This window comes from Capricornis sumatraensis, chromosome 1 (assembly GCF_032405125.1).
Source record: "Capricornis sumatraensis isolate serow.1 chromosome 1, serow.2, whole genome shotgun sequence".
Classification (NCBI taxonomy): Eukaryota; Metazoa; Chordata; class Mammalia; order Artiodactyla; family Bovidae; genus Capricornis; species Capricornis sumatraensis.
Window position 1 is genome coordinate 135936590 of NC_091069.1, and position 22274 is coordinate 135958863.

General features: G+C 36.2%; 1 protein-coding gene across 1 annotated transcript in view; it reads right to left on the reverse strand.

Moving 5' to 3' along the window:
* The window catches only part of GBE1 (1,4-alpha-glucan branching enzyme 1), a 306336-nt gene that overhangs the window by 218241 nt on the left and 65821 nt on the right, over nt 1-22274 (reverse strand). Inside the window, exon 2 of the mRNA XM_068972275.1 lies at nt 18166-18335. Coding sequence (XP_068828376.1) covers nt 18166-18335 — 170 coding nt within the window. The remainder of the gene's footprint in view (nt 1-18165; nt 18336-22274) is intronic.

Sequence of the window (22274 nt, forward strand, 5' to 3'; positions counted from 1 at the left end):
TTAGTTTGTGATTACCTCACCCTGTGGAGAGAAGGGAAAAAAAAGAACAAAGAGGGACCATTTTCTATAGCAAGCTTTCCTTTAAAAAGGAAATGAAAGTTGTAGTGAATAAATTTACCTTTACTTTGATTGTAACATGAACAATTAATCTGAGATACTTTTCTGAGATACTTTTTTGCTAGTTAGCATGACCTAGCCACTAAAAGAAAAGTCATAATTGCCAAGAGAGATAAAGCTATAAAGTACTTAAGGTTATATTACCATTCAATGAGTAGCTCTTAGGAAAAAGGAAACCAATAGAAGATAAAACGCCTCTTCTGACTTAGTAAACCTTAGAGAAAAAGGATCAGCTATGTTGAATGATTGACAGGAGACACAGGCTGATGACAGAAGAAGCTGCAGCAACTGGTATCAACTCTGTCCCTGGGCTCTACTCATCTGGGTTTTCTCAAGCAGGAAACTCATAGCCCAAAACACAGCCCAAACCTCAGCATTTGCCTAGAACAGGGGACCCTGATGTCTTAAAACTAGAAAATGCAGTTATCTCTGTTTAACCTCAAACCAATTTTGCAGTAGAGTTTGCAAATCTAGCTAACACATGTACTATTTTTTTTCTTTTAATTTATGCTTGCTTTTCTAATTTGACATCTTCATTCTTCATATGCTTAACTTCCAGAAAAGTACTGCCCATCAGACAGAATTATACTGAATAAATGAGATAACAACCTACTACATGATGATACTGAGACACTAGGAAACACAATTTATAAGGATTGAGAAGGTTTGTAACGAGATGTTAGAAAAGTTCAGAAGGCAGAACCTACTTTTGTTCTCAGATTTTAGTTTGATTTGATAGTTTGGTTACTTTTTCCATTGGGAGAGAAGTAAACCATACTCAGATCCAATATACCAAGTTATTAAATTCTTTCAGAAACTTTCTTTATATGTTCACTGCAATAGTTCAATTAAAATGTACTTTTTGGGGGCTAAACTTTATAAAGAATCCCTATTAAAGGCAAGCCTTGAATACAAGTCAAATACAAACTAACTATAAATTTAATTTAAGATTTTAAACCTATTTCTAACTTAAAGAAAAGTTAAAGCAATCTACTTTTAATTAAATATATCTATGGCAACTTAATTCCAAATCTTAAGGTTCTGCAACCCAATTTCTCATGATAAGAATATTACTAAAACTCATCTGCATTGAATGACAATCTTCCATTCCTCTCAGCTCTCTGAATCCATTATCTCTCTCATGGGAATGAATGCTTTGCTATGACTGATGATGAATAAGATATATAGGACAAATGATGCACTTTTTCATTTAAAAGACTAAAAAGGAAATTCACTTTAGTCTCCTTTCTGCCTAGTTTCATTAAAATCTAAATACAGCTATTCTAAGGGATTTTTTTCCTAGCTCAGTTCAGTTTGACAAAAAAGCCCTCATGTATCATTTAAATCAATTACAGATTCTCTATAAATATACCTCAGAAGTTTCATTTTGACACTTTTTGGTTTAAAAATAAACCACAAAATGTCACCAAATAAGCAATCAGAAAATACTTCTCAAAAAAGTACTGTGAAAGAGTATATTGTTTATAATTATCACTAAATTATATTCTAAGAGTTTTTTCAACTTTAGATAGTATTTAAGAAAATATCCCTATATAATTCTTTTATTTTGTAAAATATCTTTATATTTTATAAATACATCTTTATTTTCTACCTAAAAAAGCATACAGGAATGGCCACAATACTTAGAAGAACATCAGATCCAGAGTTTAATTACTACATGAGCTTAGGCAATCACAGTCAGTTAAGAGAAGACCATCCATTTCCCTTGCTAGATGAGAATTACTGCCCTTCTTTATCTAAATTTCCGTGAATTAACACAGTGTCTGGCACATAGAAAATGTTCAATAAATACTGCTACCTAAGCTGGAGGGTTGAAAGAGAAGGGAAGCAGGAGGGCTGAAAGAGAAGTTCTTGAATTCAAACTGCAGATTTTCACGTGCTCTGCCAACATCAAGGCCTCTAACAGATTTTGGAAGCGAACCTACTTTCTAAAAAAATCACCATATGCCAATGCACAACAGTATATTTAGTGAATTTGTACATTATTTGGGAAATATTACAGCTTTAACAGAGTAAACACCTTACTTTAAGACTATATTCTATTACTCAGGGGGGAATAAAAGAAAAACTTTTACTAGAGTTTAGACATATTGGTAATCACACATATTGTTTTATGATATTTCAGCAACCTCTGATAAATTGCAACAAAGTTAATTTATTGCTTTAAATAAAGTTCCATTTTCTTTTCCCTAAAAACTCAGACCCTTCTGTAAATATGAAACTCTTCCACTTCTTAATATTAGGTACTAGCCTTGTTCACAATTAATATGATCAAAAATATATCCAAGGAAAAGGACAGGAGGGAGAAAATAAAGAAAAGAGGGAAGGAGGGAGGGAAGGAAAAAATGAAGGGGAGGGAGCAAGGAAAGAAGAAACACTGTACCAAAAATGTTTTCTTCTTTGAATAAAAATGTATATAATACACTGATGTGCAATTTATGGAAGTTTGGCATCACTCAGAAAAAAACAGAGTGAAAAAAAAATGCCTCTAGTGATTTGGGTACCTCTAAATCACATGAAGAGAAACCTGATAGCTGTTCTGCTTATTCCTCGTTTCTCTGCTAGTTCCACCTTAAAATCCTTCTGAGTTTCTCAGACCTGCTCTTTGAGACCCTGGAAGTTGACTTCAGTAGACAGCAATCCCAGGACTCCCCTGCCCTTCAGCTTTAGGCTGGTACTGGCCAACGGCAGATGCTGGTATGAGAGAAATCATGAGATATTTAGCATCCACGTCCATCCCTGCCTTTTTCTAGCCACAGAATCTAAACCTGGGCAACTCTTTGAAAGCTTCAGCTCTGCCTATACTACAGCAACCATTCCCTCCTCTCCCATACCTACACACAGGTAGAAGCAAGAGCTTCTAATCCTGGTTGTTCCCTTAATTCTCATCAGCCTTCTATAAAGAGGCCTTCATAAAACTATCTTCAGTGAGACCCCTGAGTGTGTATCTGTTTCCTGTTGCTTCCTGACTAACGCAAAGGTAAAAGTCTTGTAACTCTCAAGAAAAACTCTTCAACAGAAGCAAGTCTGCAAATCACTACCGCCTAATGATGACACTCATATTAACTGCAGCTAGGCACACTGAGCAATCAACTGACAGTAAAAATAAAGAAAGCAAGTTAGAACTGCTGGGGTTAAAAGCAAACAAGCAAACAAACAAATTCCTATAAAGTACTCAGAATTGTCAATCTGCACATGGTTCATTCACCTTCAGTCCTGATGGAGCTCTCTTCTCACTTAAGGGGATGAACATTTTCATCCATAAAGCAATACATCAGCCTGGCCTGTTTCATCAGTTGGCAAGTATATCATAAACAATTATCACTATAAAGATATAATTCACTTAAATGACCAATTTTTTTAAATAGTTACTCAAATAAGAATAGTCTTTTCAGAAAATCTTCCAAAATTGTCATTATTATTTTTACAAAAACATTGTAAGCACCAAGTATTTAGTGATGCTTCTACAGGTTAATTTAAAAAGTTAAAAACTAATGAACAGTTCTTACACCATAGTAAATGTTGTTCATTGCAGAGTCAACTAGAAAACTAGGACTGTTCACAGTTCAATGACATGACCCTGGACCATTATGTCCATCCAGGCTGCCATAACAAAATATCACCAGCTGGGTGGTTTAAACAACAGACATCTATTTCTCACAGTTTTGGAGGCTTGGAAGATCAGGATCAAGGTCCCAGAAGATCTGATTCCTGGTGAGGACCCTCTTCTTGGCTTGCAGACTGTCATTGTATCCTCATGTGATAGCATGATCTCTCTTTCTCTTTTTTAAGGATATGAATCCCATCACAGGGTTTTCATGGCATCTTCTAAGCCTAATTACTTTCTGAAGACTTCAGCTCTAAATACCATCACATGGGGTGGAGGGGTGGGTAGCACTTCAACATATCCATTGCAGGTGGGGGTAGGACATAAACACTCTTTACCAGCCACCTAAAGGAAACGCTTTCCAGTATCATGTGTAAATTGAGCCTTACTTTTTTCTTCTGCAGAAAACCTTTATTCATGTCCAAAACTCTTCTAAGTTCCCATTTTGCCATTTTCCTTCCAGAAAACTCCTCCCAGGAAATTTCTTCATGGGACTTCTCTTTCCACTCTCTTCTTAGTTGCTCTCTATGGCTGTTCCACATTTTGTTCTTTACTTTTTCCACTTTACTCTCTCCTGAGATTGAGCAACTGATTGGCATGCCACATATTCCTCTTACTTGGCTGGCATCTATACATGACCTCCTTAGGAAGAATGCTTTGGATGCATTCAAAAAGAATGCATTACCATGCTCCTGCATTCCTAAATATCTGAAAATATCTGTCTAGACATCTGACTGAGAAGGTGGACAGGGAGTAGGAATCAAATTTCCTTCACCCAATAAATCTGAAATAATTATTTCATTGTTTTCTACCCTCCCCTGTAACTGATGAGCCTGCCTGATTCTTTCTAGGAAGAATGTGTTCTTCTTTCCTTTCAAAGGATTCTCTTCAAAAAATGGGGTTGCTGCTTCAGGTGCACCGTACCTACTACAGGCAAAGAAAAGACAGTATGGTTGTGAGTACCCCCAACAAGAAAGAGTGGGAAAGCTGAAATGGAAGGATAAGTGATACTATAGCAACCACTAGCTTATAAATGATAAAAGTCCTCAAAATAGAGAAGTGATAGTGTGAAAGTGAAATAGAAGTGATAGTGATACATCATCCACATTAAACTCTACCCCAAGAAACTCATTCACAAGGAGTGTTATTCACCCTGAAATTTTATTTTACCAACACCCCCTGCAAACTACTTGAGTTTAAGTGACACATGTACCACACACTGGAGGGGAAAATATCATGATGAAGAAGGAACTGTTCTTCAACAGAGGGAACATCAAAAAGGCTGTTTAAATTAAAACATAACTAATTTGTTACAATGAAGGTCAAGAATATAACAATATCTCTCATTGCTGAGTTTTTGAGGATTCTGAGCAATTTAAATTTTATACTACGTACTTCTGTATCATAAAAAGCCACAAAAATTCACAAAGTAGTTAAAACTACCTCCAAAAAAAATTACTCAAAGTACTTTAACAGATGCAGGGGCACTGAGCTAAACCCTTACAGTGATGCTTTAGAATATCTAAATCACAAAGTGAAGGGTATTTTGTTGACGTGCGTAACTCAGTAGGCCTAACAGAAGGGAAATACTATTTCAGTGATGGGGACCCAGAATGGAAATCACAATCCTTATTTCAAGAAGAGGGACTTAGTACAGGGAACTGGTTACATAGTTGAGTTCAGTTCCATTCAGTCACTCAGTCACGTCTGACTCTTTGCAACCCTAAGGACTACAGCACGCCAGGACTCCCTGTCCATCACAAACTCAAAATAAGGTCCACTGAGTCTGTGATGCCATCCAACCATCTCATCCTCTGTCATCCAGTTCTCCTCTCACCTTCAATCTTTCCCAGCATCAGGGTATTTTCAAGTGAGTCAGTTCTTCACATCAGGTGGCCAAAGTATTGGAGTTTCAGCTTCAACATTACTCCTTCCAAAGAATATTCATGATTGATTTCCTTTAGGATGGACTGGTTGGATCTCCTTGCTGTCCAAGGGACTCTCAAGAGTCTTCTCCAACAGGATAGTTCAAAAGCATCAATTCTTCAGTGCTCAGCTTTCTTTATAGTCCAGCTCTCACATTCATATATGACTACTGGAAAAACCTAAAAAAAAAAAAAAAAAATCTATCTTTGACTAGATGGACCTTTGTTGGCAAAGTAATGGCTCTCCTTTTTAATAAGCTGTCCAGGTTGGTCATAACATTTATTCCAAGGAATATGCATCTTTTAATTTTCTGGCTGCAATCACCATCTGCAGTGATTTTGGAGCAAAAAATAAATAAATAAAGTCTGTCACTGTTTTCCCATCTATTTGCCATGAAGTGATGGGACCAGATGCCATGATCTTAGTTATCTGAATGTTGAGCTTTAAGCCAACTTTTTCACTCTCCTCTTTCACTTTCATCAAGAGGCTCTTCAGTTTCTCTTCACTTTCTGCCACAAAGGTGGTGTCATAGTGACACGACTGAGCACCTTCACTTTCATTTTTCACTTTCATGCATTGGAGAAGGAAATGGCAACCCACTTCAGTATTCTTACCTGGAGAATTCCAGGGACAGGGAAGCATGGTGGGCTGCCATCTATGGGGTCGCACAGAGTCGGACATGACTGAAGCGACTTACCACCAGCAGCAGCATCTGTATATCTGAGGTTATTGATATTTCTCCCGGCAATCTTGACTCCAGCTTTTGCTTCATTCAGCCTGGCATTTCTCATGATATACTCTGCTTATAAGTTAAATAAGCAGGGTGACTATATACAGCCTTGACGTACTCCTTTCCATATTTGGAACCAGTCTGTTGATCCATGTCCAATTCTAAGCGTTGCTTCTTGACCTGCATACAGATTTCTCAGGAGGCAGGTCAGGTATTCTGGTATTCCCATCTCTTTCAGAATTTTCCAGTTTGTTGTGATCCACACAGTCAAAGGCTTTGGCACAGTCAATAAAGCAGAAGTAGATGTTTTTCTGAAACTCTCTTGATTTTTCAGTGATCCAACGGATGTTGGCAATTTGATCTCTGGTTTCTCTGCCTTTTCTAAAACCAGCTTGAACATATGGAAGTTCGCAGTTCACTTACTGTTGAAGTCTGGCTTGGAGAATTTTGAGCATTACATTGCTAGCGTGTGAGATGAGTGCAATTGTGCAGTAGTTTGAGCATTCTTTGGCATTGCTTTTCTTTGTGACTGGAATGAAAACTGACCTTTTGCAGTCCTGTGGCTACTTCTGAGTTTTCCAAATTCGCTGCATATTGAGTGCAGCACTTTCACAGCATCATCTTTCAGGATTTGAAATAGCTCAACTGGAATTCTATCACCTCTACTAGCTTTGTTCATAGTGATGCTTCCTAAGACCCACTTGACTTCACATTCCAGTCTGGCTCTAGGTGAGTGATCACACCATCATGGTTATCTGGGTCATGAAGATCTTTTTTGTATAGTTCTTTTGTGTATTCTTGCCACCTTTTCTTAATATCTTCTGCTTCTGTCAGGTCCATACCATTTCTTTCCTTTATTGTGCCCAATTTTGTACGAAATTTTCCCTTGATATCTCTAATTTTCTTGAAAAAAACCTCTATTCTTTCCCATTCTGTTGTTTTCCTCTATTTCCTTGCACTGATCACTGAGGAAAACTTTCTTATCTCTCCTTGCTGTTCTTTGGAACTCTGCATTCAGATGCTCATATCTTTTCTTTTCTCCTATAACCTATGGTTACATAGGTCATAATGAAAAAAAGAATTCAAGTGCAGGACAATTATATAATCCAGGGATTACCAATAATAGGAATCTGGTAATTTCCCTAAGGAAGAGGAAGAATTTACTGGAATCCAGAAGCCAGGGCCATCTAGCAGAAGCTGGAAACAAGGCAAGCTTTCCCAGCATGAACTGGGCTCATTGAAAGATAAGCAACAAGAACAAAAACACAGCTGACCAAGGAGATAAGGTCAGCCACACTTTAGACAGAGAGTGTGTGAGGGAAGAAGGGGAAGTTCCCTGGTTTCTCCCTCAACCTGCCATCATGTTTCGCCTCCAACTAAACCAGCTCAATAGAAGCAGAGTTCATGGGAGTTGGGGAAATATGATGCAGAGTAGAAAAGGGCAGGTGCAAGGATCTTAGGCAAACAAATGACTAGCGCAGCCAAATAGCTGAACTGGTAAGAATACTGGCTTACCAAGGCAACCCAGATCACTGAAAGCACATAAAAACCTGTACATAAATGGCTCAGTGGTAAAGAATCGCCTACAATGCAAAAGCTGCAAGAGACATAGGTTCAGGCCTTGGGTAGGTTCAAGCCTTGGTAGCAATCCACTCCAGTATTCTTGCCTGGAGAATCCCATGGACAGAGGAGCCTTGTGGGCTATGGTCCATAGGGGTGCAATGAATCAGACAAGACTGAAGCAACTTAGCACACACATGAGCAAATGTTCATAAAAGTGTTATTCACAATAATAGCTTTTATTCACAACAGTTAAAAAGTAGAAACAACCAAAATGTCCATCTGCTCAGGAATGGATAAACAAGATGTGGTATATTTACACGGAGAATATTATCCAGCCATAAAATGGAATGAAGAACTGACTGCTACATACTACAACATGAATGATCCTTGAAAACAGTGTAATAAAAAGTGAAAGAAGCCAGAAACACAAGGCACCATGCTGTATGATTCCATTTATAATGAAATGCCCAGAATAGGCAAATCCATAGATTTAGGAAAAATAGATTCAGTTCAGTTCAGTCGCTCAGTCGTGTCTGACTCTTTGTGACCCCATGAATTACAGCACGCCAGGCCTCCCTGTCCATCACCAAATCCCGGAGTTCACTCAAACTCACATCCATCGAGTCAGTGATGCCATCTAGCCATCTCATCCTCTGTCGTCCCCTTTTCCTCCTGCCCTCAATCCCTCCCAGCATCAGAGTCCTTTCCAGTGAGTCAATTATCCACATGAGGTGGCCAAAGTATTGGAGTTTCAGCTTTAGCATCATTCCTTCCAAAGAAATCCCAGGGCTGATCTCCTTTAGAACGGATTGGTTGGATCTCCTTGCAGTCCAAGGGACTCTCAAGAGGCTTCTCCAACACCACAGTTCAAAAGCATCAATTCTTTGGCGCTCAGCTTTCTTCACAGTCCAACTCTCACATCCATACATGACCACTGGAAAAACCATAGCCTTGACTAGACCGACCTTTGTTGATTGGTGGTTACCAAAAACAGAGGAAAAGAAGAATTGGGACTAAATGCTAATATCTATGAGATTTCTGTTGGGAGTGACGGAAATGTTCTGAAATTAGCAGCAGTGGTTACACAACATAGTGATTTGATGATACTAAAAACTACAATCTGAAGTGTACAATTTGAAATGGTAAATGTAATGTGAATTGGATCTCAACTTTTAAAATGTTAAAATAAGAAAGAAAACAACTAAGAAGTGAGAGTATAATAATAAGCCTTCAAGATTTAGGTCAAAAGTCATTAGTCTCCATGGTTGCTCGGCAGTGGCTCGGCACCACAGTATCACTACTGAAGGTCACTGATACTTGCTGAGAAAATGCGCTATGATTTTCAGGTTCCTAATCTCTAAATAATACATTTGAGGTCCTTCTGCTACTGATTTAGAAGCAAAACTAAGACAGCTAAGTCATTTTTTCAGGAACCCATCATAAGAGGTGGGTCTCTGACAGTCAAAATTAAAATGAATACTTCCACAGTTTCACATGAGGAATTGCACAGCTACAAAGAAGCAAAAATTTCCTTTCTTTTTTTCAACCTCTATTCAAGCTTAAAAATCCTTCCAATTTTTTTTTAATAACACAATGACAGGGATTGACAATGTAAAGAGTACAACCCAGTCTGAGGGAATGAGGGAAAGGATGTGAGGAGAGAGCTACAGATTTCCAAGTCTGGCAATAACATGGACAAAGCCTCAAGGCTAATCAGTGAATTCCAGCAGACCTGCTTGGGACCACTGTCTGGATAAGCAAAACAAACAGTGCTGTAAACCTTGTACAGATTTACTACATTTCCATTAACTCCCCTACAATACAAAATGATATTCAGTTGTGTTATCTGTAGCATAAGAAAGAAAATCACAACAAATTAGATTGCAGTTGCTTTAAACGTCTATCTTAAGTGACAGCTGCTTCTTAGTGTAATACAATTTGAACTTAAAATGAATAGTTTAGGTGTGATCAAGATACAGAGAATGTTGAGATATGTTATAATCATTCACACTTGGGGCTAGATGTAACTATTTTAAAACAGAACTTCTCTAAGAAAACCTCTAACTTGATAAGAGAATAATATGAATAATGTTCCTCCTTTGTATAAGTAAATGGTGAGCTTAATAAAGTCACTTTAATGGACAAAATTATGAAAATGTCAAAAGACAAGTGCTAAAGAATAACCATAAACAGAATAATTTTATAGACATTAAGAATTAGTGAAAAACCAAAACTGAAACCTAACAAAAAGTACTGTATTATCCAAGCAGCATATATTTTTTTTACAGGATAGTTACAAAAAAGCAACATGAGGCTAGAAAATTATTATTTATGTCACACAGTTCAAAATCTACCTTCTAGCATTAATAGCATCCTCCAATATTCCAGAAAGTAAAGATGCTTCCCTTTAAAAATAATCCCATTAGGCATTATCACAAAGCTCTTTAATCCTGCACAACAACCAGGGCCAAAAGTTGGTTCATATATTGAAAATATTGGTTAAATCAGAGAATGATTATATACACTGTAAAAAATTACACATACATAGCAAAAATCATACATATTAAAATGTTTTAAAAGACAAATATAAATATTCACTCCCCTTCTGATATAAATTACAGCTATTTCTTTAAGTTTAGGTCCTTTGATTAGGATTTTGTATCATATGAAACTATACTTACAATGCAATACTTATAATTTTTAATTTCCTTTGGATTAAAATAGAATGAAAGCTACAAGGTGCATGCAATATAACTGGCATATGAAATCATCAGATTTATATCATTTTTTTTGCAATTCACTGTGCATGCTTAATTCACAGTAACTTTCTAACTTGTCCTTACTGAGATTTTTTCCAGTACTTGATAATTTTCTTCAGTCACACTCACAGTTCATCGTTTTACATAATATTATATTACAGAATTCTAATGAAAAGAATAGGCATTCACAGGATTTGAGGCAGATGGGAAACTGGCTCATTATAAGCACACAGAGCAACTGGCAACAGCAGAAGTACACACATGGAGTAGATCCACAGTCCAGTCCCCATGCACGCTCAGCATCCTATGGGAAACAGGCAGTATCACCTGCAGTGAGCGTGTCAAGCAGAAATAAATTCTAAAAAGTAGATAATGATTAAGTAAATCTCCACTGTACATCTATTCCACTGAAAATGTACAATTCATCAGTGAACACAGATAAAAGCGATGGGAGACTCAACATCAGACTAGCGAGCTACAGAACATTCTGACAACTTTCTACAAAGATGCCTATTAGCTAATTAGTTATTTTAAGTTCACATACATCAAAGAGTTTATTTTTCAGCATTGGTGCTGGTTTAGTTAACAGTCCTAAAGCCTTCTACCTCTACTTTGTAACTTGCCACTCAATCACCAAAATAAACAGTATCAGAGTTCCCCAGACTACCCTGGAAATTCACTTTCTAGAAACGTGTTGTGTGAGTGCTCAGTCACTCTGTCGTGTCCAACTCTTTGCAACCCTGCGGACTGTAGCCCACCAGGCTCCTCTGTCCGTGGGATTTTCCAGGCAAGACCACTGGAGGGGTTGCCATTTCCTTCTCCAGGGGATCTTTCAGACCTAGGGCTTGAACTCACATCTCTTTTTGTCTCCTGCATTGGCAGGCAGATTCTTTACCACTGTACCACCTGAGAAGCCTTCTAGAAACGTCACCATCTCCAATAAGCCAAACTGAAGGAAGCCAACTAACAAAAACGCATTCAGAGAGGACCCATGGGGAGTTGAAATGTCTACACTGCAAAAGACTCTTTGAAGTTCCATCTGAATCCTAAGGTCAGTAGACATTTCAAAGAAAACGTCTTAACAATCTCCTTTGGAGCATTACCCTACCTGGCACCCTCTGCTCTTACAGGAAAGACTCTAAGATATCAAAAACTCCAGCAGATTAACACTTTATATTTTGAAAATGTGTTATTTGCCAGGGGGGTCATTTATGTTATTATTCCTTATTTTTTATAAGTCTCCATAAAATCAAATTCTGCTTCCAGGATCATTGACATAAGGCTTAGCCAAACTGTTTGGTTAATGAAATGGAAGTGAGACCACATTAGCCACTTTTGAACTGAAGCTTTTAGAGCCATGACAGGTTCCCTCTACTGCTCTTTCTCTCTGTCACCAGATTGGCACATCTCACACAGGGGCTGCTCCATCACCTGGATGCTGGAAAGAATGTGACACTTGGGACAGAGCCACAGCTGACAACTGCAGCCAACATGAGCAAGAAATAGACTGTGTTACTACAGGCAATTGTGGCCTTTTTTTGCAACAAGCCATACCACAGAAAAAGCGAACACAACTGCCACAGATTTAGCTGAAGAAAGAGAATATAAAGGAGGTTGACATCAGAACTCTACCTTCCAACCAGAAAGGACTTCTAAACCAAAAAAAAAAAAATAATAATCACTATTTTTCAGATCAAGATTTTCAAACTATTAATATCTATGATGATACGCCAGTTACCTTTCCTTATTCAAATTTCCAATCCATTACAGACCAATACATAAAATATTAAAAATGAATTATTAGAAAGTTGAAAGAAGACTTTCAAAATTTAAGCCCCAATATTTGTATTATAATTATTAGATTCAACAGAAATAAAATTCCTCTGTCCAACTGCTATTAGGTTTCTAAATGTGTACTCCCAATTTCTGAGAATATATTACTGTAAACCAATTACAGGACACAGAACCACACTGCTCCACAGAGCACACTTTGAGGAGCACTGTTTCAGAGCATGTGAAATTAAGAAATATAAATGCTTTTGTGATGATATAACCTTCTTGGTAATTGTATAAGTGGAAATTAAATTGTAGACAAATTTTGCCCAGCAATTAAGTAAAAATTTTCTTTAGTATCTTTCCCACTCTGCAAAAATATCTGTGGTTCCTTTTTTCTATAGGCATAAAACTCAGGTTTTTTTTTTTTTTCTTTCCCTTTTCTTTTTCAGTCTATCAATGATAGACATTTAGGTTATTTGAAAAGTGCCTAGCTCCCAGACTTAGTAATTTTAAATGAAATGTTTTCAGTTATAGCGAATAGGAACCCAATTATTTTATATTGACATATGTAGTTTACTGCCTTTCTCTCTACTTATTATCATCTAGCTACTGGAAAGCAGCTAGTTTTCTTCAATTATTTAGCAACCTGCAATAAACATGATTTAGTTCTAAAACCCCAAGTATATTTTAAATCGCATTTAATTTTCTAAAGAATGAATCTTTCCTTTATTAAAGATAATTCAAAGTTTCAGGAACTCATCTCAAGCCATTAAAGTAGCTTCTGTCTGGCTCAGAGATACTTTTTGGGTGGTAAGATTCCAATCTTGATGAATGTCATTATATATACACTGTCCTGGGTGGCTGCAGCAGCTGCTAGCTGCTTAAAAAAGCTAGTTATATAAAAAAAAAAAGACTGAAAGGAAAAGAAATGATTGTTTCATTTTCTGTCAAATGAAGAAAAATATGTGTAATATATTTAAAATGAAGGTGCTTTCCAAGTCTTAAAAATGTGGATGGCAAAAGCCAGAGCTACTTCAGTTTGGGCAACACTGAGACTATATCAATTGGTTTTTGCAATGTGTTTTAAATAAGAAAAAGAAAGAACTTTGCAAATTAGAGTAATTTTTCAGTTAAGATTTCTGTAGCACTAAATGATGTATAAAATGTCTTCACATTTGCAATCTAGTTAGTATCTACTACAATCACCTAGTTAGTATCTACAGCAAACCAGATAGAGAAATAAGAGGACTACCATTGCCCTTATCCCTACTAAGCCAGATGAAGAGCCAAGTTTTGAGAGCTCTACTTGGGTTCAAACTCAAAATGCCATTCTTTTTTTTTTTCCTCTACACACCAACTCCTGGTAATTCTTTCTTAAAGATCATTTATATTTTACAACAGTAAACATTTGTACCTAAAATATTTTCAGGTCAGTTGGCAAAAAAAATATGCTAGAAAAACATAAATTTACCAGCAGTTCTATGAGTACAGAAAAGGACAGTACCATTTCTACAATGATTAGAAGAGGAAAGAGACATCACAATATGCTAACATATTTTGACTACTGGTATAATTTCTTATAATACAGAATTAAAGTCTAGACAGTCTTTAATTTTCATTTCCTCTGAAAAATTCTCAGTAATAGATGGCTAATGATTTAGACAAAAATTGATTTAAGAAGATTTCCTTTTACTATTTTCATATTCCTGTGAATATAAGTAACAGTTAATGTATGCCTTCACAGAAATGAGGTTTTTATATTGTTTTTTGAAGATATGTTTTACATTATCTTTGGAAGTGTAGGGAAGAGGTAGGTACAAAAGCAATGTTTTAAATTATATATGTATACACTTTCATGATAAAAACATAAGTAAAATTATGTTACTTTTTACAACACTGCTGCTGCTGCTGCTGAAAAAAAATAGGTTTATTTTAGGTGATATTTTAAGTATATAGATAAAAGTGAAGCTTACTGTTATATTAGATGACAAAGTAAGGAAACGAATTCTTAAAAATGATCATGTTACAGTTAAAAGTTATTTCTATAGAATCTTTTGTTTACTGCTGTTTCAACTTAGCTGATAAATATAAAGTTATATGAATACAGTTAAATGCTTTTAAAAACATTTTAATATCATTACCAAAGCACCTAGAATAATTTTAATTAACTTCATTTGCATTTTCTAATTTTAAAAAATCAACTGTAATTTTTTTAGCTAATTAACACAAATTGTATTTCCACTTCAGTTTAGTACGTTTATACATTGGAAGACTTACTATAAAATCAAACACATTTTTGATGCTGAGAAAAACATTAACAAAGAAAAATAACTTTCTTCTTACTCAACTCTTTGACACATGAAAAAATAGATTTTTATGTAAATAAGGGAAAAATAAGATAGAGAATTCCTTAATTGTGTTTTTTAAAAAGACATGTTTAGTTCAGTAATGTATATTTTCACCTACACTGTCAGTATCATCAAAATTCTGTATTATACAAAGTCATATTAAATTTATACTCAGGTGTAACATTCTCTTCCAAAGACACACTATTTTTAAATGCATTATTAATCTAGAATTTTGGCCCTACTGTCAATTTGAAAGTTGCTTTTATTTATTTTTAAGCCAAAGCTCTTCAGTGAGAAAAGTCGAGAGATACCAAATATAAGGAGATCCTGAGGGCCTTCCCTGGTGGCTCAGACAGTAAAGAATCTGAGACTATGGTTTGATCCCTGGGTTAGGAAGGTCCCCTGGAGAAGATGCTAGATACTGGAGATACCCACTCCATAATCCTTGCCTAGAGAATTCCATGGACAGAGGTTATAGTCCAGTTTAGTTCAGTTCAGTTCAGTTCCGTAGTTCAGTCGTGTCTGACTCTTTGCGACCCCATGAATCGCAGCACAACAGGCCTCCCTGTATGGGGACCCAAAGAGTTGGGCATGACTGAGCAATTAACATTTTCACTTTCTGAGACCATACACATGACCAAAAAAAAAAAAAAACCTTCATCTAGATAAGTAAATATATTAGACATTTAAATTTTCCCAATATACCGCTTGTTAATTATTTTAACAGTTAACTATATTCTATCATACTTCCTACCTTCTAGCACAGTTTCATTTATATTAGACATTCCTACCTCTCTGGCAAAAATAAAGGTCCACAGATTAAATCTGATATTCTTCCTACCCTTAGATACTAAATAAATACTGCTTGATTGAAAAAACTTGACAGAGTGTTGTTTCAAGAACAAGGAGAGATTTTAAATTATGTGACACATCTTCACAAAGAGTAGAATTTTCAAAAATCAAATTAGATTTTTTAAAGTTAAGCTATTCTACACCAAAATAGGAACTAGATAATTTTTAGTGTTCTCTTTACAAAAGACTATATAAATTATTATACTTTTAATATTTAAGCATTAAATCCTAATCCTTAAAAATTTTAAATACAATTTCCAAACATATACATGGCTCAACTGGATTTACAATGCACAACTCTATAGCTACCAAATATAGTTTCATATAGTTTCCCATATTTCTGTATCTCTAAAACCTATTTAGTGGATTCAGTCATAAATATGTGAGAGAGGTTAGCAAATGCAAGTACCAAGTTTTAACTGAGATTCTTATAGTACTTTTTTTTTTTTTGGTATATGTACATAAAAATCTAACTTAAATACTCTTAAGCAATACTTCTTAATAAATGGCAGTAAAAAAAAAACTAATAAAATATAATGCCCCAAAGCACCTTGATTAGAGGTTGATATAAAACAAATCTATTAACAAAAAGCTAGCAGTCAATGCAGTCACTCAGAGAAGATGGGGAAATAGCCATGTTTATATACAAGAAAAAATTATAACAATTTTAACAATTTAAGTGCAAAGACTGATAGCTTCAAAATATATTTCATAATAATCACCAGGCCATGTTAATCTGAATCAGCAGATCACATGATCTTTCTTAAAACACTCCCTAAAGTTTTCACTAACTTCTCTAGAAACACAGGAAGCTGACCTCATCTCATTTTGGCAACTACACAAAGAATAACTTATATTTGACCTTTGACCTGTTCTTTTCAATAATAGAGCCACTAAACAAAGGTGGCTACTGAGTGCTTAAAATGAACTTAGTATAACCAAGAAAATAAATTTAAAGTTTTATCTAATTTTAATTACTTTATTAAATGTAAAATTTAAAACTACCACTCAGTTGAGTTGCTAGAACTTTTAACAATATTTGGAAAAATTTGGGTATGCACTTTAAACGGCAAACTGCATTAAGTCTAAATATAGATCAAGTATTTCCAATGGAAAAATACCCACCAGATTTAGAAGAAGCAATACAAAAGAATGAAAATATCTCACTAACAAATTTTATATTGATTACATGTAAAAATATATTTTGATATATGGGGTTAAATTTAAAAAAACTATCATTATTAAAATTCACTGTTTTTCCCCTTTATTTTTTTAATAATACCATGAAATTTTTTAAATTATATAAGTGATGATCCTTATATTTCTATTGGGCAGTGCTGCCTTAGACTATATAAATAAAAACAAAATTTTTTTTTAAGTCAGGTCACTTAAGGTAATGCACACAGTAAAACTCACCGTTTTATATGCATACTTCTATAAATTCTGGCAAATGTATACAATCATGAAACCAACACAATCACAACATAAAATGTTTCCATTACCCAAAAAATGTCCCCTTATGTTTCTTATCAACTTGTCAACTCACACCTCCTACCCCCAAACCCTGACAATTCAGTTTTCTGTCTATAGTTTTGATCTTTCCACAACAGGACAGCATACAGACCTCTGAGTCCAGGAAAATCAAACTTTAAAGACGATACTATCCTATGGTGCTAAAGGATTATTATTTGATATTTCCTTTCCTTGTATTGTGAACATTTTGCCAAGGCTTAGTTTTCCAGTTATTCTATTTTCAAAACTGAGCTTCTTCCCCTGTCACTATTACAGTGATTTATTTATACTTATAGAATAAAACTGAGCAGACTGTATATTAGTTATGTACTTACAAGGCTTCTACTAAACTGTAAGCTAGAAGCCTGGCTTGTAGAACTACTACACTTAATTGTCTAGTGAAATTAACAGTGCAGATAATAAGGCTGAGAAGATATTTCCCACTGTGTTATTTAAAAAAAGAAAAGAAAGGGAAAAAACAAAAAATTGACTGATGAAGAAGTTAACCCTCTAATTTAGATGTTTACATTTACTGAGGTCTCAAAAAAAGATTAGAGGATGCAAGAACTATGATGCCAAACAACCAGGAGCAAGTGCTAGTGGAGACTAAACCTAAACCAAAATTTTTACTTAAATTGGTATTGGTTTTGTCAGAGCTTGCTAACAAGGTTTAATAAATTGGGAGTAGTCTGCCTAACATAATTTTTCTCACAAACTCTGTTATTTCTGGCACTTGGTATACAGAATATAAAGTTTTAAAAAATACATGTATCACATCAAATCAGAAATACTTTTAGCACATAAAGGCAAAGACTCAAGAAACTCAATGGGTTCTATCTGAAAAGTAGAATATTTATAATCAATAACATTCATAAAAGTTAAATATATAACATCTATGTTTTAAGTAAATAAATGAAATGCTACAACTGACTTTAATGGTTCTAAAATACTTACTGAAGTCTCCAGTAAGAAAAACTCCTTCAGCTCCTGGGGCCCATTCTTTGCAGTATAAACCACCATCAGCGCATCTGTGGACGCCAAATGATTCATAACCTCTGGAAAACCTATCAATACCACCTTCATTCTCTCCAATGCTGCTCAAAGTCTGGTTAAACCGCTTATACCTTTGAAAAAGTGCAAAAGAAAGGAAATTGTAAAATCAAATAATCTTACAGAAAAGCTGCTGTAATTAAATATCTGTTTTACTCTCATTTGGGGTGGGGGCAGATATCATTAAAGAGGAATGATGTGAATAATTTTATTTACTGCTAGAAGTTACCTGGTAAGATATCATTCTTATATCAAATAAACTGAACTAATCCAACTAACTTTTTTTTTGTAATTTCAAGCATTACGGTATAAAACATGATAGTTATGTTATTCCATGAATATTTTAAAATCAGCATTATAGCAACTTCTATGTCAAGACAGTATAATGAAGGAGCATTCCTACATCTATAATTTCTAAAACACTGAAAGAAAATATAGTTAAAAACCAGCAAGAAAAATAAAATTACCCTACAGCAGGTCTTGTATACTCTTCCTGTTAAAGGGCAGATAGGAAATATTTTAGGCTTTGCTAGCCATCTGGTTTCTGTCAAAATCACTCAACTGTGTCTCTGAAGCATGAAATTGGCCACAGACAATATGTAAATGAATGGGTGTGGCTGTGTTCCAATAACACTTTATTTACAAACACAGGTGGCAGGGACAAATCTGGCCTATGGGTTATGGTTTGCCTAGTACTGCCCTACAGAATCTAACCATGGAAAGAACATTCATCACCGCAAACTATGAAATCGAGCAGCCATGAGAAGAAACCAAAGATTCCTTTCCAAGCAGGATCAAGAATAATATATGGCTGCTCTTGACCCTCTCCCAGACCCCCAGAGCCCACAGTTAGGACTGGTACACGAAAAACACATTATCACTTGCACTTATTACCCCAAGTCTGGGGAGAAGCAAAGTAGAACAAAACTGGCAAAACTAGAGAAGTGAAGCATGTGGCGGGTATTCTCTGTCAGAAGTGAAAGTTCCAGAAGTGTGTAATGAACTGACCAATGCCCATAAACTTCCCTGTGCTTTGCCACACCCTGGGGGGTAATCAATAAAAGTCCCTGAACGAGTCATGAATCCAAACAGAGGTATAAAGGAAATACGCAAAATGTCAGAAGCTAACTAATGAAGAACACCTCAACTGAGGTGAACAGAAAAAGAATCTTTATACAAATGTTTCACCCTGTTGTTGCTTAGTTGCTAAGTCACGTCTGACTCTTTTGCGACCCCATAGACTGTAGCTTGCCAGGCTCCTCTGTCCAAGGAATTTCCCAGGCAAGAATACTGGCGTTGGTTGCCATTTCCTTCTCCAAGGGATCTTCCCAACCAAGGGATTGAATCTGCATCTCCTGCAGGCAGATTCTTTACCACTGAGCCACTAGGGAAGCCCGTTTCACACTGTACTTCAACTTAAATAAAAATGAATTCAATCATAATAGAAGCTGAGAGATTATATTAATATGATAGAATGATAGAATGAGAAGTATAATGAAACTACAGACCCAAGGAAATAAAAAGAGTAACAAAATATATCATTAGAAAAATAATAAATTAGAATTGGCAAGGAACTATGTGTACATGCAACAACAACAACAACAAAGAAATAGGTAAATGAACAATTGGAACTTGATATGATTAGGAAAAAAAGACAAAGCGGACTTCCCTGGTGGTATAGAGGATAGGAATCTGCCTGCCCATGCAGGGAACATGAGTTCGATCCCTAGTCCAGGACAGTTCCATATGACACAGAGCAATTAAGCCCGTGATCCACAACTACTGAGCCAGCACTCTACAGCCCACGAGCCACAGCTACTGAGCTCTCATGCCATACAGCCATGTTCTGCAACAAGAGAGGCCACAGCAAAGAGAACCCCACGCACTGCAACTAGAGAAAGTTCACACACAGCAATGAAAAGACCCAGCTCAACGAAATATAAATAAATAATTAAAATTTAAAAAAAGGCTTGATTACCAACGCAATCAATAAAAACAAAAAAGACAAATTGAATAAAAAGTTCAGTTCAGTTCAGTTGCTCAGTCGTGTCCGACTCTTTGAAACCCCATGGAATTGCAGCACGCCAGGGCTCCCTGTCCATCACCAACTCCTGGAGTTCACTCAGACTCACGTCCATCGAGTCAGTGATGCCATCCAGCCATCTCATCCTCGGTCGTCCCCTTCTCCTCCTGCCCCCAATCCTTCCCAGGATCATCAGAGTCTTTTCCAATGAGTCAACTCTTCGCATGAGGTGGCCAAAGTACTGGAGTTTCAGTTTCAGCATCATTCCCGCCAAAGAAATCCCAGGGCTGATCTCCTTCAGAATGGACTGGTTGGATCTCCTTGCAGTCCAAGGGACTCTCAAGAGTCTTCTCCAACATCACAGTTCAAAACCGTCAATTCTTCGGTGCTCAGCTTTCTTCACAGTCCAACTCTCACATCCATACATGACCACAGGAAAAACCATAGCCTTGACTAGACGGACCTTAGTCGGCAAAGTAATGTCTCTGCTTTTGAATATGCTATCTAGGTTGGTCACAACTTTCCTTCCAAGAAGTAAGCATCTTTTAATTTCATGGCTGCAATCACCATCTGCAGTGATTTTGGAGCCCAAAAAACTAAAGTCTGACACTGTTTCCACTGTTTCCCCATCTATTTCCCATGAAGTGATGGGACCGGATGCCATGATCTTTGTTTTCTGAATGTTGAGCTTTAAGCCAACTTTTTCACTCTCCTCTTTCACTTTCATCAAGAGGCTTTTTAGCTCCTCTTCACTTTCTGCCATAAGGATGGTGTCATCTGCATATCTGAGGTTATTGGTATTTCTCCCGGCAATCTTGATTCCAGCTTGTGCTTCTTCCAGCCCAGCATTTCTCATGATGTACTCTGCATAGAAGTTAAATAAGGAGGGTGACAATATATAGCCTTGACGTACTCCTTTTCCTATTTGGAAACAGTCTGTTGTTCCATGTCCAGTTCTAACTGTTGTTTCCTGATCTGCATACAGGTTTCTCTAGAGGCAGGTCAGGTGGTCTGGTATTCCCATCTCTTTCAGAATTTTCCACAGTGTATTGTGATCCACACAGTCAAAGGCTTTGGCATAGTCAATAAAGCAGAAAGAGATGTTTTTCTGGAACTCTCTTGCTTCTTCATTGATCCAGCAGATGTTGGCAATTTGATCTCTGCTTCCTCTGCCTTTTCTAAAACTAGATTGAACATCTGGAAGTTTACGGTCCACGTACTGCTGATGCCTGGCTTGGAGAATTTTGAGCATTACTTTACTAGCATGTGAGATGAGTGCAATTGTGCAGTAGTTTGAGCATTCTTTGCCATTGCCTTTCTTTGGGATTGGAATGAAAACGGACCTTTTCCAGTCCTGTGGCCATTGCTGAGTTTTCCAAACTTGCTGGCATATTGAGTGCAGCACTTTCACAGCATCATCTTTCAGGATTTGAAATAGCTCAACTGGAATTCCATCACTTCCACTAGCTTTGTTCGTAGTGATGCTTTCTAAGGCCCACTTGACTTCACATTCCAGGATGTCTGGCTCTAGCTGAGTGATCACACCATTGTGATTATCTGGGTCATGAAGATCTTTTCTGTATAGTTCTGTGTATCCTTGCCACCTCTTCTTAATATCTTCTGCTTCTGTTAGGTTCATACCATTTCAGTCCTTTATCGAATATAAAGTTAATCGATGCAAAATGAACAAATATGATCAAAATAAGGATAACTGGTGACTCTGAAGAACAAAAATAATATGAATATAAATCATATAAAATGGTACAATATTTCTTATAGAATTAAATATGCATGTTAAAAAGAACATACTGTGTTTTAAGAAAAATTTGGAAAACAAACACACACACATGCACACAGAGCATCACCCAGTTTAAACTATTCAAATTAAAAGGAGAAAGAATGTAATTCTTTTTTTTTTTTAATTTTAATTTTTACTTTATTTTACTTTACAATACTGTATTGGTTTTGCCATACACTGACATGAATCCAC